Source organism: Ambystoma mexicanum, chromosome 3p, assembly GCF_040938575.1.
Source record: "Ambystoma mexicanum isolate Mex_15411 chromosome 3p, UKY_AmexF1_1, whole genome shotgun sequence".
NCBI lineage: Eukaryota > Metazoa > Chordata > Amphibia > Caudata > Ambystomatidae > Ambystoma > Ambystoma mexicanum.
The window spans coordinates 649,730,440-649,758,191 of NC_090925.1; the positions used below are offsets into that span (position 1 = coordinate 649,730,440).

The 27,752-nt window shown below is 47.2% G+C and overlaps 1 protein-coding gene across 5 annotated transcripts in view; it reads right to left on the reverse strand.

Moving 5' to 3' along the window:
* The window catches only part of FBXO38 (F-box protein 38), a 1,054,306-nt gene that overhangs the window by 801,159 nt on the left and 225,395 nt on the right, over window positions 1–27,752 (reverse strand). For all 5 annotated transcript variants that reach the window (XM_069651425.1, XM_069651428.1, XM_069651424.1 and 2 more), the window contains exons 7-8: window positions 26,458–26,595; window positions 7,269–7,362 (exon numbers count right to left, since the gene is read on the reverse strand). In XM_069651425.1, the coding sequence (XP_069507526.1) occupies window positions 7,269–7,362; window positions 26,458–26,595 (232 nt within the window). The remainder of the gene's footprint in view (window positions 1–7,268; window positions 7,363–26,457; window positions 26,596–27,752) is intronic.

A 27,752-nucleotide genomic window follows, 5' to 3' on the forward strand; every position in this document is an offset into this window, starting at 1 on the left:
GACGTCTCCCCTTGGGCTGGTGGGACCAATCAACCCCAAGAAGAACTTGCCTGGAACCCCTCTCTCCGCTAGCTGTACTTCTTCACTGTGGCAGGAACCGAGTGCCAGGGGACAGGAACACCAGGACGAGTGCATCACCTTTAAGCCGGACCCGAGCTCCAGGAAGATCCTCCAAGCTCCCTCGAAGCAGGAGTTCCCAAGCCTGAGCCACCTCAACAGAGTGCTGGACCCCAGAAGCAAGGGGAGCCCGTAAGGTGTCCAAGAACCGAGGTGGTGCTATCTGAAGTGTGTTAGGCAGAATTGCATGCAGTACCCTCTGGGAACACCACACACAATTAGGAAAACAGGTGTAAGCAAGACCAACCTTTGGTATAAGTCTGTACCACACAGTTTGTTGGTAACGAGCTGAGCAGCCAGGCTTATCTCAAGAGTGAATGTTAGCAGTACAAGTAGTTACACAAAGGACCTTCAATCACAGTGGTTCAGGTAGACACTTATAGTTTCTTGGTAAAACACTTATTAATTTATTTACACAATCATTTGTAAAACATGTAACTAGAAGAAACAACTTAATACTATAGGCCAATACACTTCAATAGAAATGTTTTTGAGACAATTGGAGCTCCCTTGAAAGAGGAGCCAAATAGCAGTACATGTACTTAACAGGGAGCAAAAAGGACAACAGTAAGTAGAATATATTATATATACTTTCTAGGCAGTGCAAATAGTTTCAGTTCACCAGAATAGTTCAATTCATGTCAATAGGCCAGGCCAAAGTCAATGGGCTAGTGTTCTGGATAGGAAAGAGCAGTTCTGGTATCAAACGGTAAAGTCTTCGCAAAAGTTCTCAGAAGTAATTTTGACGAAAAAGGATCATTTGTGGGGTCACAAGCTGATTAGGCCTGCGAGTTGGGAAAGTTTCACGAACTCTCACCGCAAGAGTTAGGACCTCTCAACCAGGTTGGCACAGTACCTTAATAGGAAGGGTATTTATTTACTTAATTGAAACTGAAGGAGTTTATTTTTTAAGTGTATTTTATTTTTGTATCTTGCCCTTCCTAAAGAAAGCTTAATAACTGACTTTTTTTTTTATTTATTTGATTTAATTGTATAATACAATTTTTACAAAATAAAGATGCAGTCCCTCCATTAACTGTTCGAGTTCCCCACAGACAGAGCGGCACGGAGTCTTTCTTTGTCCTATGCTGCAATCCACACGTAGATCCATATCTGATTCAGCACTGGGATCAAGGACAGGGTCCACGTCCCCCACATAAGTGGCAGGGTAATGACACCCAGCTGGCTATCCTGCCCATCCATATCTGCGGTCAGGTAAGCAGGTCGATCTCTCGAAAAAAGCCTACCACCGCGATCACCCAAGTTATCTTTTCCCCACTTAGGAGCCGACACCATCATTCCTCTTGCTCATAGACATATAGGTTTTTAAACAGGTGTCCGAGATGTCTCTGGCGGGGGCCCGTAACACCTAAGCAGTTGAGCAAGAGGTGTCTTATGGTTTCAGCCATCTCTAACTTGCAGAATCTGCATACTTCGTCCGGGGCCAATTTTCTACGGAATAGGACTTCCCTTGTGTGAAGGATATTAAGACGGATTCTTAAGAAGTTCATCATGAGTTTGGAATCCGGTCCTCTTAATAAATAAGGTTTAAGCTCGTTCACTTTTGCCAACTGTGGAGGAAGGTCTTTAAACAGTTTGGAGGCGGCAGCTTTTTCCAAAGTGTCGATCCAATCTTGATTTAAAAGTCGAGATTTCACCTTGGCGGGGTTGTTAATTAGTTCATCTTTAGAACTTCCAGCGCTCTCTAAGATTGAGTCGATCTTTGCCGCCCAACTGACTTTTAAACTAATAAATAATTTTAATAAGAAATCTTGAGTAGAAGTGTTATTTGATTACTTGTCACTGTGAATACCTATGTTGCCTCTCTACAGCTCACATTGACCCCTCTTGAGATAAGCCTGGCTGCTGGGTCACTTTACCAACCTGTGTAGTACAGGCCTATACCAAAGGTTGGGTTGCCTATTGCCAAGAGGACAAGACAGGGTTACTACATACAATCTTGCCTAACATGTGTAACCATGAGCGCAAGGATTGTGCATTGGCTTCTGGAACACCAGAGGATTTTCCCATCTGAGAAAAGATATTGACATTGCTTCAGGCAAACTGGACATTTTCTGTCTCCAGGAGACTTGGTTCTCAGTGGCACCCATGTATGATGGTTATAGTACCTACATTAACCCTGCGTTAGCGGGAGAGAGGGGTAGATCCTCGGCTGGCCTGCTAATTTTGGTTAAAAATGGCAAAGATCTGGTGTCCTTGACTCTAAATGCCCCAACAGATGTGTGCAGGCAATTGGAGGGTCACACTTGGGTTCCTCTATCTGCCTGCTCATCCTTAAGATCTATTGGAACCCAAGAAGTACAGTCTCATCTAGACTGCTCGTGTCTGTGAAAGCAGTCATTGACTATCTCTGCCTTACAATCCTAATTCATGGCATTTGTGTAGGGGGTGATCTGAATCTGCCCAGCCTTGTCCGGGGGGGGTCCCAACAGGGAAAGAAGGGTTGCCAGTTTTAGTTCCACCAATAAGAGGGCAAGGGATTGGATGGATCTAATGGAGGCCTGTGGCCTCTCCATGGTCAAGGGCGTCAATGAAGGAGGCAATATACCGGCAACCACCTGGTCTAATGGTATTCTCTCCTCTACATATGACTACGTCTTTGATTCCTGCTTAGCAAGCGAGTTTCGTCCTTGAAAGTAGATCAGAAAAAGCGCCGCGACCACTCCATCTTAAAAGAGTCTGTAAATTTGATGATTAAATCAACGTAAAATACCTTTTGGAAATTTGTCATAAGATTTCCAATGGAGCAAACAGGCTGAGACTGGGGAGAGGGGACGTCAGAGGCCTTCAATCCAAAATTGACAATCTAGTTGGTGAAAGGGAGGGTCTGAATTATGTTCATCTCTCGCACGCTTTTAGACCCAGCCAAAAATAGGGGCAATCCCTATCCACACATTCATGATGGTGCAGTAGCCAGAGAAAAGAACACCGAGAAATGATTTAAGAGCGCTCAAAAAAAGGAAAGGGCCAACAACCAGTAGATTAATTGCCAGGAGAAAACCAAAATACAGGAACTGGGCAGCAGGCCACCAAGCCATGCTACTGCAGATGGACTCGGAGGCTATTCTCCATGCAATATTGAGAAATGATGGGAGAGCAACTTGGGAACTGCTAAACCAACAGGGGCCTAGCAATAGGCTGCCAATGGCTAATATGGTGCCTGCAGACAAATGGAAGCGCAATTATGGGAAAACATTTGATAGAAGGGAAGGAGTGACCTTGGCCAAGCAAGAACAGAAGGGGGATGGGTGGCCGCTTAACTTCGATGAAGACGACTTAATCACGCTTATTAAGAAAGCCAGTAGGTCTTGGGGCCACTGGCCCGGACAGACTCACCAACATGATCCTAAAGGAAGCCCCGGAAGAATGGGTGTCTATCATGTACTCCCTATTTAATGAAATTCTGAGGTCTGAGACTATTCCTGATTCCTGGAGATCTGCAATAATCATCCCAATCCATAATGGAGGCGATATGGCTGATCGTGGGAACTACCGCCCGATAGCCCTACTGAACGGAATGGGTAAGATCTTTGGGGGAATTTTGCTGTCCCATTTACAGCATTGGATAGCTTCAACTGGCAGAGCGGACCCCAGACAAACGGGCGTCACCAAGGGTGTAGGGACTGACCTAAACCTGTTCCTTTTTAAACGTCTTCAAAGGCATGGCTTGGGAATGGGGGACCAAAATATACATGGCCTTCATTCATTGGTCCCGCGAACCTGCTATCAGCTATCCGAAAACTGTATCAAGACCTCGATATCAAAATCAGGCACAACGCCGAAGGTCTGTTATCAGACCCCATTCTGATGGAAAGTGAACTGAAACAAGGGTGCCCCCTCGCCCCAACCCTCTTCAACCTGTTTTTATCAGACCTCCCCATTGCACCGGATCCAGTCAATACCTTCCCCCTGCAAACTAGGCTTGGCTAAGATCAGCAGATCTTTTTGCTGATGACCTGGTCCTGGCGGATCAGACTCCCGTTGGTTTGCAACAAGCGTTAAAAGCACTGAATGATTACATGAGGTAGAACGGATTGGAAGTTAACCCGATAAAAACTAAGATCCTGAACTTTGGTAGTAGAAATAAGAGTGGTATATCACGGTGCAAATGGTTTTTGACGACACTCCAGTCTGTGACCTACTTGGGCATTCATGTCAACAACAGACTAGGTGTTGGTCCTAGATGTCTCTCCCTTAAGAAGAAGTGTTCCATGCCGACGTCCCAAGCTATAGTGATTCATAGGAAGTTCGGCAAATTTTCTTTGACCCACTGATTGCCTTTTATGAGGGGAAAGTGGCTCCATCTTTGATCTATGGAGCGGAAGGTTTCCTCTCCACATCTCAGAACATATGTGCATTCCTAGAGTGAACATTTTGGAGAAAACTTTTAAAGCTGTCAAACCTCGTGCCCACGTTCATAATAAGGTATTAACTCTGCCTTATTTCTCTTTACACAAAAACTGCCTGGAAGGCACTCTCACTGTTCCAGAAATGCCTCTTGGTGCAGACTGCTCCTCCATTTGAAATTCTTGCTCAACTTACAGGCGAAAGAGAACCCAAGGTACTGAGTCAATGGAAGACCAAATGTCGAGCTCTATTAACCTTGTTGGGCTCGGGTAGTGAACGCTTACTGGCTAATCCATGCAAAGTTAAGCGTAAGATTTGGGAACAAGATTGGCTCAATACGCTTGTAGACAGAAACTCCCATAGATGGCAATAGGAACTGCGGAATGAATCAAAGGCCTTTGGTAAGAGACCCGGAAAGCTATGGTTGTTTTTGTCACTGTGGTACAGAGCTCAGTTTATGAGGCTGCGTTTCAACCTGCTCCCCAACAACGAGGTTCTGATGAAATACGGAAAATCCAAAACCAAAATGTGCAGTTTCTGCAATCAGGATTATCAGGTGAAGACGCTGTGGCACGGCTTGGTGGAATGTAGGGGGTTGACAGCGTTGTACAGTTTTTGGGTGAATGTCTAGTGTCAAAACGTTGTGAAGTGGCAGACATTTTCTGGTCTCGTCTCTTGGGTGGAGAAGACTATGGTTTAATTTTCGCCTCACTAATCTTTTAAAAAGAGGTGCTTCTATTGTGAGAACTGTTCCACAAACTGATATTAGATGAAAGGAAATGATATGGACAAATTCTGTTTTCTTTTTCTTCCCTTTCCTTGCTACATGTTTTGATGGATTTTAAGGAATTTGATAAAAGTTTGTAAGAAACTATGTACTCAAATAAAATAAAAAATAAATCATGATTTATAACTGTAACCTTGAGTATAAGTGTTACTTGTATTGAGGGATTTTTATCTGTACAGCTTACGTACCCCCTCTTGAGATAGGCATGGCTGCGCAGTCACACTAACAACTTGTGTAGACCTATACCAAACAGATACGTCTTGTGTAGTCTCACACAGTGTGCCTGCACCAATTCTTACCTAACAAAAGGTTCTGGTACTGTCCCTTTATCAGGGGATACCCTAAAAGGATGAAAGAAAGGGACAAGACATACGAATATTGAAGATTACTCGGGGAGAGGGGAAGAGAGTGAGAAAGAGAGACCAGGCGGTCTTCGTCCGAGAGGACTGGCAACCGAGAAGGGAAGGAGAGTCAGAGAGAGCAGAGAGCCAATCCATGAAAGTCGAGGCAGTGGCGGGACCCAGAGGAGGTGGACCGGCTGGTCCACAAACAACGCCAAGACCATAGTAGAAGGGACTCTGCAAAGCCATGCACTGGAGCGAGCAGAAAGAAAAAACCGCTAGAAGCATTCGAACTACAAGAAAGCCCGACGCCACAGGAAGCTGGTGATGCCAGTTCAGGAGGCCAAAAGGTAATGGGAGCAGCGGAAGACAAGTGAGCGGAACAGGACAAGAAGAGTACAACAGCACTCCTCATACTTGTCCCAGTGGTTGTGAATACCTTAAAGAAAGTGAAGAACCCTTTGAAATACAATTCATTCACCGAGGAAGTGGTTAAAACCCAACCCAAGGCTAGAAAGTAAGAAAGACACTGCAAGAATCCCAAAAGAAAAAGGGTCAAGACCATAGCTTGATAAACCAAGGAACTGTATTTGGAGAATGACGGGGGCGGCCAAAAAAGTGGAAACAAGCCCCATAGAAGAACTAAAGGAACTGATTCACGTAATCACAAAGAACTATTTAAAGAATATTGAGGCTAGAAAAGCCTGTCCAGAAGGGAGTCATTTTCCTGGACCTCTCTCTCTTTTTTTTTTTAATAGTTGATAAGTAGTAGGGTTGGAACAGGATAGCTTTTTGGACGGAGGATGGATCATTGTTTTGGACTACACTATTGACGACGAGCACCTTAGTTTTGTGTTAGGTAGGACAGGGCAAACCCTTTTGATAGGGATAGACAGGCTTTTTCTTCTTTCATTGAAATAAAACATTTTAAGATGCCTCCATTTGGTTTGCCTCCTTCTGAGCTACCACATTACACATCGTTGGTCTTTGCTTAACTTCCTTTACTATAATACAGTGTTATAATAGTCTGATCCTGTGTTTAAAGTAAAGGGTTGGTGCTCTGGTGAATGTCTTTCTAATGAATGGTTAAATAAATTTATTTACAACACATTAATGACGAAATGGGCGCCCCCGAAACCACTGTTTCGCCTTGCGAAAAACCCCAACCAACCTCCTCCCTACAAGATTTAACCCTTTACCACACCCCCACACAGTTTCTTTAAAAAATTAGGCATTTAAGTTATAAATGTAATTTTCTTTCCGTTATGAACACACTATACCGTACATATGTTAATAGTATGTGTGTAGTGGATTACCTACCGGTGATTTTGATTATCATTGTCCTAGGCCGAAGTAAATATAACTATTTTATACATCAGCCTAACTTGAATTATTAAGAATGTTCTCTGTGTGCATAACTGAATCCTTCACCACCCTCACAATCTCCAAGTCTAAGCCTTCCTGCTCAGTAACACTGCCTTTATAGAGTTTGGCTAGACAGTGCAATTCCCCTTTCACAAGAATAGTGTGACCTCTTAGAATCAGTCCAAAGGGCCGATTCAGAAAATCCATTTCAACACTGACCCCTGTGTATTACACTGAAGGTTTAATGCAGCATGTTATCAACAGAGAAAATTAAACAGCAATGGCCATACCTTCTGGCAGCTGTAATGATTAGGTAGCCCAGGTCCACTTCCAAGGCATTCTTGCAAGCTCCAACTACCACAGTGTGCAAGTTCCGAAAGCCACCTGCCAAAGAAAAAGAAAGGAAAGCAGTCTTCAGAGCAGCTTTTAGAAACATCAACAAAAAGGTTAAAGTGCACACGTTCTGCTTGCTAAAAAGGTAAACCCCAAGTAAGACAGTACACAACAGATTTTTGTCCATCTGGCAGAATGTTACATTTTGTAAACAAATCTGAATTTAATGATTTGAGAAGCAGACAAAACAAATATTACGGATTACTTTCTCTACAATGCAAACAATTAATTGGAACATTATGGTTCACATAGGTAGCCCCCTTAAACACCTGCATTTCCATTCACATAGCACAATCGCGACTGATGCTGCGAGCAAAGTATTGAATATTTATAAAAGATACAGCACTGAAAGGATTTCATTATGGGTGGACGTTTATAACAAGACCTAATCGGGCACAGATAGTTGCTTGAACGTGTACACTGCTCAAGGACGTATTTCTCACAGTATAAACTGTACAGTGTTGGGTTCTACCAGTGTGTCAGTTAGTGGATTTCACCATTTTTGCCAAAGCAACAGAAAGCATATTTCCTGAACTATGAAATTCCCTTATATTGTTAATTTACATGCTGCCATGTAGCTTCTTTTCCTTGATGCTCTTCTTGAGAGTAAAGCCTTGACCATTCATCCACACTAAAACCTTTGTGAGTGAGTCATTAAATGTAGGCACTGTTGCGTGGAATATTCTTCCAGAACCCTGAAGAGAGGGTCCCAGGAAAGCCTCTCCTCACGCCCATAAGCAGGAAAGCAGAGAAGGCCAGGAATGCTCGAAGTCACCTATCTTATCTCGGACGAGCACCAAGTGCACCACTGGCCGACACGTACACAGAAAGGTATCCCCTCAGCCAGCCATTCAGACCTAATCCAGTGCATATCTGTACAGGTATAGGGGACACAACGGAGATTGTGGATGAGAATATACTAATTGACAGTCTCGATTAAGCACTAAGCAACCCTGGTGCTGACGTCATTAGTGACACCACGACATAGCAGTGTTAGTCACGAAGCACACTTGCAGCCCTGCACCACATTACACAAACAAACATTTGCATACACGAAGAACATGCTTACACAGTTCTATAGCTAGAGGATGGATACATATACATACTGTGAAAGCTTCATTATTTTTCTCATTAGTCAAACGCAGTAACACAGGAACGCAAGACAACAAGAGTTCCTGAGCAAGTTTGCAGATGCTTATATCTATAGGAAACTTAGCATAACATGAACATGTAGAAATCGAAGTCTAAGGAAAATTACAGAAGCCCTCAAGCCACAGAACGAAGGCAGAAGCAGCAGGAACAGGCTGCAAGAAGCGCGGACCAAGCTCACAACCAAGGGCGGAGATCAACGAGTCTCATTCCAAACTCTAGACGACAAGGGACCAGCTGCAGAAAAAGGGAATACATCCAAATACATGCAGACCCAAGAGCTTGATATTGTGGTCTACAAAAACGTGATGCAGCCGAACCAGGCAATAGGCATTCACCTGTGGTGGGAAAGCAAGCTGATCCCAGCTGCCCAGACGAGTGAAACAAGTGTTGCAATGTAGGAGAGCACTCTCATGGCAAGGTTTTCTACCAGTTACAGTTCAAACAGTCGTTTCACATCACATGCAGCACGGGTATCGAGGAAGAGGGGGCCAACACAGGGGACATCGGTATAGCTCACAGATACATCACAAACAAGGGGGTTTTCAAAAATATGAGCAACAGGTGCAGCAGAGCCCAGGGGATTATGCAGGGGGTTTTCAAGGGCAAGAGTGGGAGCCAACAGTGCTGGTTGTGTGGGCAGATGGAGCATATTTCGAGAGTGTGCAGAAGCAGGGGGGTGGAACAAAATGGGTGGGGGTGCAGTATCAGCCAACATTTCAAGGAGAACAGGACGAATATTACACACAGGACCAAGCACAGAAACAGCTAAGACCGACACCCAGCGCACACCCGCAGACGCACCAGCCCATAACACAGACACCACAGATGGAAGCACCCATACCACAGTATTTGCAATCACCCCAGACTCGAGGTAACACACAGCAGGTAACAGATACAGAGCAGCATACAGGCAACCGACGGGACAGTGGCTCGCATAGACTCTATAGCAATGACCCCCAGTAGGTCCCTGGGAGGGGTCACCATGGTGGGGAGCAATCCATTTTCTGGGAATGGGATGCCCTTACACCCTCAATAGGACAGCCCACAGATGGACTTTTGTTCAATCCTGTCGATCACACCCAACCCTGCAGAGGAACCACGCATTGGGGTGTCAATAGGTGACAAAACCCTTTCCTTTCTTTTAGACACAAGGGCGACTAAGTCCTGCATCCAACAGAGAAGCTATAGGTTGTCAGGTGATGCCATGAATACTCAAGGATTCTCTGGGGCTACGGAAATGGTTCCTACCACAGACAATATGTTCCTTTCTATAGGGGAACACAATTTATCTTTGTCCCATCTTTACTCTTGACAGACACCTGTAAACATACTGAGGAGAGATATTACGAGCAAACTTAACATGACGATTTCAGTCACAGACCAGGGAATAGAGTGCTCCAGACCAGCGATACATTTTCTCAACATAAGGGAAATCATTCAAGCCTATTGTGGACGGAAGGTACAGAGGGAGGTGCCAGTGGATGAGGAGCTGTTCCAATACAGGACCAAGTTAGCGATTGCATGGCTCCCAGGGATTCAAGGGAAGATGTGGCACATTCCAAATGAGTATTTGTTCAGACCAGAGATATCATTGGAGAGGTAAAAGGGACAATAGTGCCACTAGAATTGGAGGCAGTGATTGTGGGAGATGAGTGGATAGCAGTGCATAGGACAGATGACACAGGGTGACCGTGGCGAGCAGTTATCACTGTAGCTGAAGGATACAGGTTGACCACAGGGACAGACTAAGAACTATTCAGAGACAACAGATCAGACCATGAGATGTGTTCGAAATTAGTGCGACATACGGGATAAAGATACAATACAGAGAGGTACCGCAGAGGATGGCAATGGCGTTGAAAGCACCACTGTCCTTTTGCGAGGAGGATCTGGCCAAGGTACCCAGCATCCTATGGAAAACTAGTCCCTATAATGCGGGACATTTGAAGGGAGTGGGGGCTAAGGGTGTGACGATAATGCTGAAGCCACGAGCAATCTTACCCAGAGTCAAACAATACCCACTCTCAATGGAGGCAGACTAGGGCATTTATGAGACAATTGCAGCACTGGGGAAGCAGGGCAGGTACTAGATACCATCAGAATCACTGTGCAAAACTGCTGTGTACACAGTCAAGAAAGCAAAAAGGGAGGGTCATGGCATTTTATACAGGACTTGCACCCTCTTAATCATATTGTAGAAGCAGAATACCCTTTGGTTCATAAGCTCGCAACAATTCTGTGCAGCATTCCAGCGAAGCTACCAGTTTCACGGTCATAGATTTGAAGTGTAGAAACAACTCAGTATATAAGCTGATAGTGTTAGCGGACAAGCGATACAAGATGGACAAGGCCAAGCTACAGTATAGTCAGAAAGAAGTGCTACACATTGGACAGATCTCCCAAAATGACCGACAGGTGAAAGCAATAGGCAGGACAGCAAAACCCACAAAAGTGAGAGAGATGCAGCAATTCCTGAGGTTATGCAAGTACTGCAAGGCATGGGTTTTTGACTACAGCACTCACACCAGACCACAATTCGATGGGGTGGTGATGACAGCAGTACTGACACAGAAGACAAGCTTGGGGCACAAGCCACTGGCATACTACAGTGGGAAGCTTGACCCAGTTATGAGAGGACACTATACGTGCGAACAAACTTTGGCTGCTGCCGCATTCGTAGTGGACAGAACGGCAAGTATTACCATGGGGTGCAGCACCACCCTTTACGTGGAGCATGCCCGCTTTGCAATACTGGAGAAACCAAAGAGCACACCGACAACACAGAGAGCATCAGGGTATGAAGTGTAGCTATCAAACCCATCACTTAAGGTAATGAGGGGCAAACTCGTTAACCCAGCAACTTTACTTGCTGACATCTTACAGGATGGTGACTATGCATATGACTGCACAGAAAACAGAGGAATTCAGTGACACCCATAAGGTACAGGAGGACACACTTGAGGGGGGAGACATGCTTTACAATGACGGTTCATCAACAATCGAGCAGCCAGATGGGGCCAGACATACAGGGACAGCAGTGGTGAGGCTAAGAGAGGATGGAACCAGTGAGGTAGTGGTTAGTGCGCGATTGCAATCTCATTATTCGGCACAGGTGGCAGAATTAGAGGCCTTAATATTGGCATTGGAGCACAGCAGAAGAAAGGAGGAGACAATTTATTTGGATTCTGCGTGCTTGAAATCCACAGTACACTCAGGACTGTCACGATGAATGAGGAGGGGATTCAGGAGGGCTGGCAGGTCACCAGTACAGCATGCACTTTTGTTGGGCAGGCTATAAAAAGGTATACATTTTCCTGAGCAAATATCCATAGTGAAATGCCAAGCACATGCTAGGGGAGCATGCTGTCTCAAAGGAAAATGAAGCAGCAGGCGCGGAAGCAAAGTGTGCCACTTATTTTGGAGAGCTCCTGGAAATGGAGGCCTCATCACATGCCTGTGACTATGCAAGGACAAAGAGGGGTACAATGTATTGCAAGCAACAAAAATAATAGAGCTGAACCCAGGGAGAAACGAGGCATATGGAATAAGAGGGGATGTACTGCATCTCCAATAGGCGCCCTATGGTGACAGAATAACACAAGGAATGTGGTTATGCCACTAGCATTGTTGCACACAGCACTGACATAGTTACATTATCCAACATATACAGGGAAGGAGGTGCTTACCGTCCATATTGGAGAAACATGGTTCTGTCCTAATTTGGTGGAGCAAGTGGCTGAATTTATGACCAACTGCCTAATTTGCAAACAGTTCACTGCAGAAAATACATTGAGAGTTGTGAGAGGAGCCATACCTCACCCAGCTGGTACATTCCAACATCTCTATGTTGACATGATCCAAGTTTGCCAAGGATACCGCTACACGATAGTGGTTGTTTGCCCATTCTCTTGGTGGATTGAGGCAGGCCCATGTTCCCATCCTGACGCCCTCAGGGCAGCGACATTTCTGGCCAGGGAAGTATTCCCACAATGGGGCGTGTGCGACGTCCTACGGTCCGACAATGGCCCTCACTTCGCCAACAAAATGTTTAAGCATATCACAAGGTTGCTGGACATTCAACACAAATTCTCCTGTGCTCATCACCCGCAAGCAAATTGAGTGTGTGAACGCCTCAATGGCCTTCTAAAGGAGAGCATTGCTAAAACTAACAAAGAGCAACAAGAAAGGGCTCCACTGCTTACCCTTATTTGCATTGCGCAACAAGCCCAGGTCCGCCCATCATTTAACCCCACATGAGGTGCGACAGGACGGTGCATGCAACTAGGGTACTAAAGATGCATAGAGTAGTGTAGCAGTTAGGATGAGAAATATTCGATTATATTACTTCCTTGTTTGCTAGTGCCTCTCATCTCTCGCCCGATACGACACCAGGGAGGCTATGTTTCCAGTGGAGAAACTAACAGTGTCAACGACCTAAAGGACTTGTTGAAAGAACAACCTGTTTTTCCTGGGCACTTTGTCCTCCTAAGAAACGTAGTCCTCGATAAGACGCACCCACATTTACCGGTCCTTATGCAGTTGAAGCGATGACAGAAAGGGCAGTCAGACATGAGGGAAAAAGTGTTCGGAACCACCTCACAGACATCAAGCCCGACAAAGGTGTGGCCTCACCTGTCAACGAGATGGACAGGGCCATCGATCATCAGCAAGAGGAACGAGATAATTCCGAACTTACACTGCAGAGTGGAGGACACCCAATGGTTACTCGCTCAAGGGCAGCAGTGTTGGGGCAAGGACTTCCTACACATCCAGAGTGAGGATAGAGTGTTTGTTATATTATTCTCTACATACATTCTTTGTGAAAGAATGACTGATTGTGTGCTTGTTCATGTTGCCCAATGATTTACAACCCAATACTTTTTCAGGCCAATTTGTCCACTTTATTAGAAGGTCCAACAGATTTCAGGCACGTCGTCGTGGTATGTATTACCATGTTTTCCTAATATATTTGGCCCAAGCGTACCCACGACTCGAACAAGGAAACCCTTCAGTTCTTGCAGTACTCCAGACCCTAGAATTAGAACTGTGTGGTAACAGCTGAAGACTTTTGTTCCTGTACAGCTCTGCAGATCTCACTGTTCCTGGGCCTCAGTCATGGGGACAAGAGGGAGGACGCTGGGGGACTCCTGCACTGTGGTGGTACCGTCAAAGCTGGCAACTGGCAAACTTTACTTTCAGTGGCTGTTTTGCGTTTCAGCTTCTTGCGGTACAGCAAATAGCAATAAGCGTGGTTCCTGGCCGTCAAGGTGGACTTTCCTCACATCTGAGGTCCTGCACTCAACTGAGGGTGGGGGAATAAGGCTTGGTCAGTCCTGCTTTGTGGAAGTTCGGAGAAGCTTCCAAAAGTTTTAGGCAAGCTTACAAGCAACGTATACTATCAGTTGTCCCTCTCCCTGGCTCTACGGTTTCCTGCAGCAACTCCGAGGAAATTCTACCAGCTCTGAGATGGGTGCCCAGGTGGCTTACTTGGGAGTCGATTGGTCCTACCAGGGAGAAGTCGTCCTTTGAAGGGCTTCTCTGTCGATGCAAACTTGGAAGGAGTCACTGCAACAGGGCTTCACCGGGCAAACCAACGGTCCAGGAGTTGCAGCAGCCGTCCTCTTCAAGCTCTTCTTCGGTTCCTTCGTCCAGTGGTCGACTCTGCCTTCCAAGCCAAAGGACTCGCCTTTTATACAGTTCTCTCCCATTCATTACAGCCTAGCTGTCACTCACCCAGCAGGGTGGCTGTCCTTGCCGGACAGTCAGCCAGCCAATCACCACAAAGTGCATTTGGGTCTAACTAGGAGACCAAGCACAGGGAGTTTCAGCACCTCCCTCACTTCCTGCCCACCCCAGACACTCGGGCACCAGAGGCGGGTTTCACTTCTGAAGCCTGCTAAAGGCGAATGAACAAAGAGACGAAACCTGGCTTGTCACGCAGAGAAAGACTCGAGAAAGACCTTCCCACAAAGACATGGCAAAAAAAAAAAAGACCACCAGGACCCCTTTTAACAAAGGAGGCTCAGGCACCATCTTGAAAAACATGGCTCCCGCGATTTAACGTTACCGGAGCTGCGAACAGTTTGCGGTTGGGGTAAAACATGGTAGTTTGTTGTAAAATCACTGCCACCAGCCATTCTGAGGGGAAAGGGTAACATCTGACTGTTACATGAGTAACTAGACATAGGGGATACTAAGTAACCCCTCCAGCACTGTATTGTAAAATAGGGTGTGTTGGGTCTAGATTTTTACAGAGCTAAGGGAAGTCAATTTCACTCCACTGCTCTGGGAAACAATAATTGATCCCAGAGAAGGTATTTAAACCATGGGAAATCTAAAAGACTTCCCTGTGTCACTGCACTGAAGGTGCTGTGTGACACTTGTTAAAGATGATGCCTATGCAGTTGGTTAGATTCCATAACTAAAAAGAAATACACGGAAAACACACTGAATTGAAAGGTTCAAAGTCCCAAAGTTTAGCAAAAGAGCTGCAGGGCTCCAAGGTGGGAGGAATTGGCACATTTTTGAGAATTCTCCCCAACACCGGGTACCAGATCTGTCTCGGCCATGCTGGTGCGACGAGGATCATCCTGCACCGGTACCGTCGGAGGTGACCGATGACTTGTAGCAGTAGAGGCAACGGAGGGACCGCGTTCAGAAACAGGCCTTCCCAATGGAAAGAGAATGCATCCCCCATGCTCACCTGCTGGCAGACCTCTGGCACTGGGTGTTGGTCGCTGCCACTTATGGAAAAGTTGTCCACTTGATCCTGCAGAAGTTCCCACTTGTGGCAAGAGTGCAGCTCCCTGCTGAGAGAGTCGGCGACAGTGTTCTTTACTCCCGCCAGATGAAACGGAATGAGGAACATTCCCTCGGCAATGGCCCGGTGCCACAGGTCCTGCGTCTCTTTCGAGAGAGCTGGGGATCTGGTGCCCCCTTGCATCCGGATGTAAAACATCCTCGTGGTATTGTCTGTGAAGAACCTCACCAGTTTGCCCTTGAGGGATGGAAGCAATGACTTGGGGGCCCAAAACACTGTCTGTAGCTCCAGTACATTGATGCACAGCGTCTTCTCATCTGGGAGCCACAGGCCTCTTGCATTTAGATGCCCGGTGTGGGCTCCCCACCCTTCCAGGGACGCGTCCTTTTTAACTGTCTCCTGGTACAGGGTTTCTGGAAGTCTGTGCCTTTGGCGATGTTGGAGCGCACGCTCCACCACCTTATCACCCCGACAGAACTCTTTGTCGAGCACGATCCTGTCCTGGAAACCTTCAGACACCTGAATCCAACGGGCGTCCAGGAATTTCTGCAAGCGCCGCATCCGCAAACTGCATAGCCAGATCTGATATATGCAAGATTACATCATGCCGAGCAGGGACTTGATGGTCCTCATCGTGGCGATCTTCAGCGCCAACAGCCGTTGCACCTTGCCTAAGAAGGCCACTAGCCTTTCTTCGGACGTAGCTGCCAGGCAGGACACTGTTGAGCCTGGATCCCAGGATCAGCACGTTCTACGATGGAGTCAAGCAGGACTTTGAATAATTCACAGAGAACCCCAGGTCCGTCAGCAGCTGGATGGTCCTCGCCGTGTGATCAAAAGCAATGTTCCTCGACCAGGCCCTGATGCGCCAGTAGTCCAGGTAAGGATACAAATGAATCCCCTGTAGGCGCAGATGGTCCGCCACTGGGGCCAGGCACTTGGTGAAGACTCTGGGTGCAGACTTCAATCCGAAAGGGACAGCCTTGAATTGGTAAAGCTTCCCTTGGACAACAAAACACAGGAACTCGAGACCACCAGGTTCAGCGACGGTTGGGGCAGCAGACACTTGGGCACCCGATACTTCTTTTCACAGCAGTCCTTCTTGGCCAGGGCTGAGAAAGGGTTTGTCAGCAGAGCCATCCCTTCGTCCCAGAAGTCATCCAGAAACGGCACTGACAGAATAGTCTTCTTCGCCTCCTAGTGCTGGTACCGAAGAACAAGTTACTTACCAACTGGTAACGTTCTTTCGACTGGATGTTCCTCCAACGTATTCCTCATTTTTGACATGTATTGTTCTGCTTCAGCTGCTTCGGAAAGATTTTTCGGCAGAGGGCGCCCTGCATCGATGGCGTAAAGAGTTGGTGTCCCTCGAAGGCCTCTGGCGAGGGTGACGTCATCCGAGGTTATAAGTAGCACGCACAGTGCCCGTTGGCTTCAGTTCTGTTTTTCCACTCCTCGTGCAGCAGAACTGCCCATAAACATGGGCATCCCAGTACTGAGCCTAGGTGGAACTAAAGCAGCTGTAATAGCATGGGAAATTCTACAGAGGGGTAGGATGGGAGGGCGATGAGGAATACGTTGGAGGAACATCCAGTCAAAAGAACGTTACCAGTTGGTAAGTAACTGGTTCTTTGAATGGATTGTGTCCTAAGTATTGCTCATCTTTGCCAGACTTCCAAAGCAGTATCCACGATTGGAGGACATTGAAGAATTTATTTATATTGATAATCTTAAAGGGCAGAGAGTAAAGTACTGCCTTACCAAAAGCAACATCATGAGCATGGGAAGTATCCATAGAATAATGCTTCTTAAACATGTGTATTGAGGACCAGGTTGCCGCATCACATATGGTTTTAATAAGGACATCCCTTTGAAGGGCTGTTGACGTAGCTATTCACCCTAATGGAATAGGCTTGTAAACCCTCAGGAGGGACTTTGCCTGCCAGTCTATAGCATTCAGATATGATGAGGATGCTCCACCGAGACAAGGTCTGTTTGGAAATAGCCTAGCCTGGCTTGTGTCCTGTATACCCTACAGAGAGCTGGTCATCCACTCTCAATTTCGACATTCTGGAAATGTAAAAACTCAACCCTCTCCTAGGGTCCAACCTATGGAGTCTTTCCTCTTTCTTCCCAGGATGAGGTAGAGGATAGAAAGTTGATAGCATAATCTGACTTAAATGAAAGTCAGAAACTACCTCAGTCAAGAAGGAGGGTTTTACCCATAACACAACCCTGTCCTTGTGTAATACAGTAAAGGGTGACTTGGAATAAAGTGCCTGCAACTCGCTCACTCTGCGTGCTGATGTTATAGCAACCAATAGTATTGTGTTAAAGGTTAAAAACCTTAACGGACATGTGTGCAAAGGTTCAAATGGGGCACACATCAGACATTTTCAAACCAGGTTGAGGTACCAAAACGGAACCTGAAAAGGAGATGGAGGGAACACATTAGTGAGCCCTTTAAGAAATTGAGTCACCAGTAGGATCTTGAAATAGGAGCATTCTTCTGATGAGCGCTTAAAGATTGATAGCGCTGCCAAGTAGCCCTTAATGGTGCCAAACTGAAGACCTTTGTGTGCTAATGAAAGCAAAAAGGATAAAACATCTGCAGTGTTACACTGAAAAGGATCAACATTCTTTTCTCTGCACCAGTCGCAAAACTTATTCCAACGGCAACAGTACAGAGATTTTGTTGCTGGCCTGCTGGCCGAAAACAGCACCTCCATTACATCATCCGGGAGGTCGCAATCCTTATATCTCAGCCTTTAAGAAACCAAGTGTGAAGGTTGATATTCTTGACCTCTGGATGGAGAATCCGACCCTTCCCTTGCGAGAGCAGGTCCTCTCTTTGTGGAAGCCGCATTGGAGGACAGATGGACATGTCCAGAAGGTCCAGATACCAGGTTATCCTGGCCCAATCCGGTGCAATTAGGATCATGCGTTTCCTGAAACTTCGTAATCTCCTAATTACATGAGGAATGACAGGGACTAGTGGGAACTCCCAGTCCACCACGAACGCGTCTCCTAGAGCTCCTCTTGGAGGAAATTCCCTTGAGCAGTACTGCTTGCACTTCCGGTTGGCACTGGTCCCGAACAGATCCACTTGAGGGGTTCCCAAGGGTTAAGATCTACTGAAGGACTTCTTGAACTAGTTCCCACTCATGGGAGACTACTCTGCCTGCTCAGAGCATCCGCCGCCGTGTCCTGCTCTCTGGCCAGGTCAACCGCTGATAGGGAGATTCTTTCTTTAATAGCCCAGTACCAGAGCTGCATTGCTTCTCTGCACAGAGGTAGTGACCCCTACACCTCATCTCTTGTTGAGGTAGTGCATGGCTACTATGTTATCCGTGATTATGAGGACATGCTTTCCCCGTATCAAGGGCAGGAAAGCCATCAGCGCTAGTTTGATTGCTCTCAGCTTCAAACGATTGATGTGTAGTTTGGAATCAGATGGAGACCAACGACCGCTGATGGTCAGATCGTTGGCGTGAGCTCCACACCCCGTGAGCAAGGTGTCCATCACTACAGTTCTCGCCGACCATGGTTGCCAAAAGGGTTCTCCCTTCAGAAGATTCTCCTTGCAGGCCCACCACAGAAAATCCTGAGAGACTCTGGCTGGAATCTGAAGACGGGCCGACATCCTTCCCGAGAATTGTGACCATTGTGTTCTCAGAGCCCGTTGAAAGGATCTCATTCTCAGGCGGGCCTCCGGCACCAGAAAAAGGCAGGATGCCATGAGGCCGAGCAACCTCAAAAAGCTGAAGGCCAGAAAACTCTGTGTACTCTGAAATGTTGTTACCATCTGAAGAATGTCTCGAGCCCACACCTCGGGTGGCAAGCTCTTTCCCAAGGAAGTATCTACCACAGCTCCGATGTATAGAAGCTTTTGGGAAGGTGACATATGGGACTTCTTGAAATTGAGGCACACGACCATTCTGAAGAAAGTGGTAGGTAACCTTGAGATGATCCAGGACTTGTTCGGGAGAGCGTGCCCTGATCAGCCAATCGTCTAGGTAAGGGTAGACGTGAATCCCCAATCTCCTGAGACTCGCTGCCACCACCACCATCATCAGTTTGGTGAAAACCCTCAGGGTGGAGGTCAACCCGAATGTCAGGACTCAAAACTGAAAGTGCGAGCCACCAACTGCGAACCTCAGGTATTTTCTGTGCTTGAGATGGATTTGCACATGAAAATAAGCATCCTGAAGGTCCAATGACACCAACCAATCCTGGAGTTCGGGGGCCTGAAGGATCTGAGAAAGAGTAACCATCTTGAATTTGTCCTTTCTGAAGAACTTGTTCAAGTATCTCAAGTGCAAGATGGGTCGCAGTCCTCTGTCCTTTTTGGGAATAAAAAAATATGGGGAATACCAACCCTTCTTCCTCTCCGCTACAGGCACTGGTTCTATAGCGCCTTTCTCCAACAGGGTTACATTTTCATGCACAAGGAGCAGATCTGGAATCTTGAAAGATTATTTCCCGGTGGATTGTTCTGGGGCTTCTTTAGAAAAGGAAGGCAGTAGATGCAGCCTGCTTCTACGCAAGTTCCTGGCCCGAGGGTCCTATAAATTGGCTTGAGCCCCCACTTAGGACTCCCCACCCCAGAAGTGAATGACCTACGGGTTGTGCACCCCCCTGCCCCCTGCGGATACTGGGAGAAAATTGAGCCCGGAACACCAGTGAAACAGCCTAGGCTGTCAGAGGCAGAAAACGAAAGTGAATTCTGCCCCACGAGAGAACCGCGTGACTCAAAGGAACAGCACCGGAGGGCGAAATAGGAAAGGGTGACACTGTGCCTATGACACCGCGGTGCATAAGTGCTGATGCCTTGGCCCTGCCCCATGATCACCTGGGGGCTGGTCGGATTCTGGGGGCCCTCCAAGAGCAACTGTGCCCGATTTGTGGGAAACCCAGAGGAGGGAGATCTAGTGGAGTATACGAGTTGATGCTGAGCATTGGGAGACTCCCCCTGCACCTCCCTGCCGGAGGAAAGGGCATTGTGGAGACGTGCTGCCCCCGCTACGTGAGACTTGGCGGATGTGTGAGTAGCTCGCCTGGCGGGCGACGGGCCCCCTCCCAACCAACACAACTGGAGATGAAGTGATGCATGTGCCAATGAAAACGTAGGACCTTTGTGGTCGAAACCTGAGGAATTACCGAAAGCAGAGGCCTTCCTCGAACAAACGGATTTATCAGCCGGCGTATGTGATAACCAGCGCTGAGCAATTCTGCGTTTGTTACGGCCCACACCTATGGAACTCTGCAATGTCCTGTCAGTAAATGCTGGATTCCGGAGGGGGCCCGATGCCGGCCTACGTCACAACGGTTGAAGGACTTTTGCTTTGAAGACTGCTAGAGGAGACCTGCACGCCACGGTGGGCTTCAAGGTGAGGAGGGGCCGACGCGCTACGCCTCCGATAAGAAGCGGTCCCCCGCCCAGGACCAGCACGGACATCTATGGCGGGAGACAATTGTGCACCGACAGTACCCTGAAGCACATTTCACTGTGCAGGATGTTCTCGCCCACTCGATTACAGAACCGGACATTACAAAGAGGTGAAGGCCCCCGCACTGTGTCAACGACTGGGGCCATAAGGATCCAACATTGCCCCCCCCCCCACGCTTCAGAGCCAGCTATGCTCGCAAGGAGCACTTGCAACAAGCAGAGAGATGAAGGGTCAGTGGCGGTCCACCCCAGTCAGCCCCAGATCCCCTGGAGGAGCAGCAGCTGCTTACCTGTGAGGTCCTCACTACAAAGGATACGCCGCCTACCATAAATTAAGAGAGCTATGCCTACTAGTCACCAGGACAACACAGCAACCCAGGTCAGCGAGAGGTTTGGGCCCCCAGTCTGGGGGCGTGTGCCCTCCTCTGCGACTTTCGCTGGAGGGAACACAGGAGCAAGTAAGACTCCATTAATAATATGACCGATTGTTTTATATAAAAGATCAAGGACCCGGCTATCGGTGACTTGTTGACCACGTTCAGAGAATACTAAACTACAATTCGGAGGACTCCCACCCGAGTAGGCCCTTAATACATTTCAGAACTGTGCCTCAATCAGGCGGCCAAATCATTGATTGATAACGAATAAACAAACTGTCCACCCACCACCGCCAGGAGAACAATGGATAGCGATAAACGCTGGGGGAAGACTCTGTTGCACAGGGGAAGGGGGGGAGAGACGGAGTTAAGGGAATTGTAGTGTAGGTAATGAGGGGTTGTTCGGGGACAGAAGGGGAACGAAAAGAAGATGCTCATAATATACGCCAAACAATGTTGTATTGTGTGAAATGTTTTTGAAAACCTTAATAAAAACCAAATTAAAATGGAAAAGCAAGGCAGTAACCGTGGACTATTGTTTCAAGAACCCAAGCATCGGAAATAATGTGTCACCATTCTTACAGATGCTGAGACAGCCTGCCCCCAACTGGCGAATTGTGACTTAAGCCCATAGAGTGGTTTTGAAGCGGCTGTTGCAGCGGCTGATGGTAAAGAGACTGCTGTTTGAGCTGGCTTGGCACCTCTACCTCGTCCACAACGAGGAAACTTTCTTCGGCCTCTTTGACTAGCCATTCCACTCGCCCTTCCAAATCACGAGTGGTTGCGAAAATATCTACCTCTGCAAGGTTGCCCGCTAGCACGAAAAGGCTAAGGTTGCCTGCTAGCACGAAAAGGCTAAGGCTGCCTAACAGCGGCGCCTAAAGACTTGGCTGTCGCCTTCGAGGTCTGCAACTTCAAGGCTCTCGTCAGACTTGCTGCCAAAAATACGAGACTTACAAAAGGCATGTTGAGAAGTCTAGGGTGCACATCAGGTGTAAAATCCAACTTTCGCAACCACACAAATCTGCGCATCACGGTGCTGGTAGCCATGGACCTACTGATGCTATCTGCAGAATCCAATCCAGATTGAAGGGACTTGCACATGGCTTCCATGCATTCATCAACTATAGCCAGGAAGCCGTCCCTTTCCTCCTCTTTGGGAACATGCTCTGCTGCCATAGAAATGCACTCCCACAGAGTGTACGAAAATTTTGCAAGGGCACAAGTGGAGTTGCCAGATTTTAGTGCCATGCTCGCTACAGAAAATACCTTTCTCGCCCATCCATCTACGCACTGATCATCCCCATCAGGAGGGATGGTAGGGTACACTGCCTGTTTTGTGGTAGCCGTAGCTGCCTGCACCAACAGACTCTCGGGAGTGGGGTGTTTGGACAGGTAGCCAGGGTCGCTACTGGAGGGGTGGATTTCTTTGTGAGAATTTATCAACTGCCGGATTAGTTTCCGGAGTCTCCCAATTCCTGGCCACCCTTTTTTGAAGTGCCACATGGAAAGGCAAGACCGGATCAGTAGGTGGACCCTTGTCCAGAATGTGGACCTTTGGCCAGAATGTCAGTCAGATTATCCTGATCATATGGGGCTGGAGGTCTCAACCAACCCAAGTATTCGACAACCTTAGATTATGAGCTGTCTGTACGAGGAGTCCGCATGCTCCCCTGGTTTGCCGGACTCCAGTTTAGGAGAGGTGTCAATAGCACTAGCATTGTGCAAGTTGTCAGAGATCTTGCATTTTACTCTCCTCTAAGGCATTCTGGCACATTTGGTGTGCCGTACTAAAGCCAAAAGGAGCATTCACCTCATCTGAGCGCCCTTTCTCCTCAAAAATGGAAGTGAAGGACTTGAAAAAATCCTTTTTTGGCAGAGGAGTATACATCTTCTCTGGTTTGGAACCCAATGGCTTAGACAATGTTAGTGCCTTTTTGGGAGGTTCAATAGGCACTGGTGGCTGAGCTGGCAAAATTGGCACAGCTGGCATCGCCGATGACGTCAATGGCATCGACGGCTTAATAGAGGTAGAGGACCCGATGGGCACCAACGCCACCAACAGCTTCGATGGCGTTGACAATCTCGATCTCTCCCCCTGTCTTGAATGATCCTTGGATATCTTTTCCGATCGATGCCTCGAGGGGCTACTATGAGGATCACGCCGTTTACTCGGGCTTGAGGGCTCGAAGGCACGTGAGTTTTAGGCCGAGACATCTCCTTCCCGGCTTCCAAAGAAGGCGCGGTCAGAGCAGGACCTGGTTTTTCAAAGATCTTCAGCATTTCCATACAGAAAGCTTCCCATTCTACGGGTGTAGACTTTTTGGACGACATGCCACCATCTCGGGGGAAACGTCTGACTAAGAGGCCCATCGACTCATTGGTCGAAGTCCTAGCAGGTCGGGACTTATGGGGTTTGGAAACTTTTCCTACCTGGAGCTTCCCCCTTCATTCCCTCCAGGCCTTTCCTGCCATGGATTGACATTCGGAACAAGTATTAGTTGCGTGGCCCTTGCTGAGGCATCACAGACAAACTCTATGCGGGTCAGTTATGGACATCTTCAAGCCAAAGTTCTTACATTTCTTGAAACCGGACTGAGGCGTCGATGGTGTAGATGACGAAGATATAACGAGTAAGTAATACGATACAGAGTTAGAAATATACTTTTCAAGTACGAGGCGTGTCGAGATACTCACGAAGCATTCATGTTTCCGGAAAAACAGAACTGATATCATCACCCTCAACGGAGGACTTTGAGGGACACCAACTCGACGCCATTGACGCAGGGCGCCCTCTGCTGAAAAAGTTTGCCGAAGCAGCCAAATTTCTTGTCGTCATTGCCACCCCATGTATGGTGGGGACGGAGACTATCTCCTCCGACAAAGAAAGGTCTGGAGTTCTTCGCTGCCCCCTCTTCTTCGGGTCCTGAAGTTCAGTCCCGGGCTGAGGTCTGGCATCCGCTTCTCCGAAGTCTTCTCTATTGGCCTGTCGCCTGGCAGGAAGAGTCACTTTGGCCATCACCGGGTGGACCGTGGTCTGGGTCCGCCCTTTTTGCCTTGGAAAGGGAAAGCCACCACCAATTTGATAGAGGAAGACCATTTGGCCTGGGCCATCTGGGCCTTCACAGGCAGGTCGGCCACCTTGTCCTGCTTAGCCTACTCCAATCCCTCCCGCAGCTTCACTGGGGTAGCTGACTTTCTCTTGGATGAGGAGCTGGAGCGGTGACTGGAGACCGAGGCAGACAGACTATGAATGCGCCCATTCCGCCGTGGGTCCTGCTTGCGCGAAGTCCCCGTCGGAAGCAGACTTGCAGTGCTTGGCCTGGTTTTGGACCCCCATGGATGGAGCGCCCTCAAAGATCTTAGAAGCCCACTCTGGCTGGCTGTAGCCGGATGCGGCCTGCCCCCGATAACCACCTGGGCTAGAGGCCCTGGCCTTAAGCCACATCGTCAGCTGGACGTGTCCATCTTTCATTGTGCGTTTGGTGAAGCCACGGAAGTTATCACAATCTTCTTCTTTGTGCGTCGTGTGCAGGCAATGCAAGGTTTAGGTCATCCGTGAACACATTACGTAAACCGCAGCTGGCGCAGAGCTTGAAGAGGGAAGCGCCATCCTTCTCCGACATGGTCCGTTGCGGTGTAGGCCTGATGGTCTTCTGGAAGCCTCCAAGAAGAAACACTCAACGATGATCCCCGTTAATCAGATGAGTAGATTATGGAGCAAAATAAGACTGTTCTACCGAAAAAGCGAGAAAAAAAAAACGCAGAAACCTCTCGGAGCTAAGCAAGAGGACTCCCAACACTTGAACATGCAGTAAAAATCTGAAGATGGCTGTCAGAGGAGGGTCTTAAGTAGAGGGCAGTCATTGGCTAGGGGCAGTATGACCCAGACCTCAGTGATTGGTTTAGACAGTTGATAAACAAAACTGAAACTGTTTTTTTTTTCTTTTACTGAGGATTCCCAGCTTGACGACAGGAAATATTCACAAGCATATGAATCCATGCCAGACTCCATGCTGGAGAAAGATTATATCAAGAAAAGAAAGAGTAATTGTGAAGCAAAGTGGTCCCGCAACGGGTCGAGCAAACTCCTGCGCACAGTCGAAAGTCTTCAATTTTGATGAAGTAAATAACGCTTGTAAAAGTAGATAAATTTGGTCTGAGCCCGTCAGAGGGAGACCAATTGAAGGTTTTGTGTTAAAGTGGGTCTGAACCTGGCGCAGGGATACCTGGGGTGAACAGAAAATCATCCGAGTAGTTGTGTATGTGAAATCCAAAAGACGAAAGGAACTTTAATGCTCGTCATGTTGCAGCAGGCCCACTGAAATAAGAGACTTTGAATGCCAAAGAGACATTGGCCCAGAAGGCTAAGCTCTAGTGTGCCGCCTTGTCCTGTGCTGAAAACGTGGGGAAGGGAAGGCAATGGCTTGAATATCCTGTCATAACATTTCTTTAACACATTGCGTTTTGCATAACATTGTTTCCCTCACTATTTGTAATTAGAAATAACTATTGGCAATAGGTGTATTAATATAGGCCCTTTTAATTTGACAGACTCTACTCGGACTGCGTTATTATTTGATGGTCGTAGTTTGCTCCCATCTTTAGATTTAGGATTAGCTAGGCGTTTTTCAAACCCAATTGAAGTGCAATAAACACCCTTAACTGTGATCACTTGTGTCTATCTTACTGTTTCATACCATGCCTTCCTTACACAGGTCTCCATCTTCCCTTTCGCTTTACTGTTTTATCCTGTGAAGCGCTTAGGCATTATATAAATAACAAAATACAAATTGTTCAAGTCCAGAAGACAGACAATTCATAAATCATGGGCCTCTTTTTAGAGTTTTACCCATCACCGAAGGCACTTACATCTGTACGATGCTACGGTAAAAAAGAGAAAATAACCCATACTTCCAAAGGGAAAAATGATTTTAGGCAGATTTTAGTAGAAGCAGGCTTATAATAGTCTAAGCATTGAGAGATCCTTGCTTCATAAAATGCATCTGGGCCTTCAAATAGTGAAAAGAAGGGACTCAAAGTCTTATACAGCACAGTGGGCTCAAGAGGAGGGTAAGATAATCGGGAGCTGAAGTACAGAATACTGATACACAGGATAGTAGAATAGTGTGCGTGTGTGTGTGTGTGCTCGCAGAGATAGGTGTGTGCGCTCGCAGAGGTAGGTGTGTGCGCTCGCAGGCAGAGGTAGGTGTGTGTGTGCGCGCAGGCAGAGGTAGGTGTGTGCGCGCAGGCAGAGGTAGGCCTGTGTAGGTAGATGTGTGTATGTATGTCGGTAGGTGTGTATGTCGGTATGTGTGCGCTTGTTTAAATGCTCAGAAGAGTCCTACCTGATCGCCAGCTGTCCTCAACCACATGCTGGATAAGGCCTCCAAGGAAAGGTACTCGGACCATTTCCAAGTGCTCTAGGTTGCGTGCTGAGGCGAGACCGGTCACCAGGGGAACATACTTCAAGGAGTTGGTTGGTCCTAAGTGCAAAACAAATAGTTACTAATTTCATACATGAAACAAGAGCACAAGAAAGAAAAACATACTCGCCATACTGTCTTTTATATTGCTGTTCCATAGTCCTTTTCCCCCATCCTTATATGGGGTGTCCACAATAAAAAGGGATGCCACAAAGCCTTTTGCACAAGAACCTCCTTCACATCAAATTTGAGTGTGTTGGAGAGGAGCTGGCGCTTTGGCTACCGCCACCCTGCACCCCCACCCCCTCCAAGCGCTTTACAATTAGGCAAGACTTCTCTAAGCACTATAGCACTGAGAAAGCTTTTTCATGCAAAAATAATCACACACAGGCTTGGCTAGCCACTAAATAGTATTTAAATATAAGGTACAAATAACTATTTAGCTAAATATATTTGTAAAACTGTTGAATTGTAGCTTTTCTCAAAGCATGGTGAATGCAGCCTGTGCTAAAAATACACTACAGGCATTGCCTGGTGTCTGCTAAGGCTGGCAGAGGACAAGGTAACGGAGCAGCTGTGTCCTGTCCATCAAAAGCCCATGCAGACTAAGAATAGGGGAGTGCACACATAATGTTGTGAAAATTAGGTTTCAAGTGGAATTACTGGACCAGATAAAATATAAGTATATTGAATGAAGTGTTGAGAGTATGGCGGGAAGGTGTGTATATATATATAAAGGTTTATAATATAGCAAATGATGTTAAACAAGAGCTACAATTCCTGCAGAGGCAGCAGTATGTAAGTAGTTTGTAACCTGGCCATGCAATAAGGGAGACTACAGCATCCCTTTTAAGGAAGAACCACAGATTTGGATGAGCTACGCCAGGATCCATTGACCAAGTTGAACAGTACATAAGGCTCCTCCTTGGCACCAGTCTGCAGGAGCAGGCCACAGAAGGACAGAATGCTGGTCGCAGGGATGGTGGGGGAGGCACAGAGTCCTTTGCCCCATGCTCATCTTTGTACAGATTAAAGTTTGTTATCCTTGCAAGATGACTCGAAGTTGATTTATTACTCTGGTGTGAGTGGGATTAAGGGTACCTGTATATTTAAGGGGGTACCCCTGTAAATTGGGCTACCTTTCAAGTGCAGGTGCAATCTAGGTGTATGGGGCCTGGACCTGATGCTAGTGAATTCGACTCCAGGCAACTCCCATC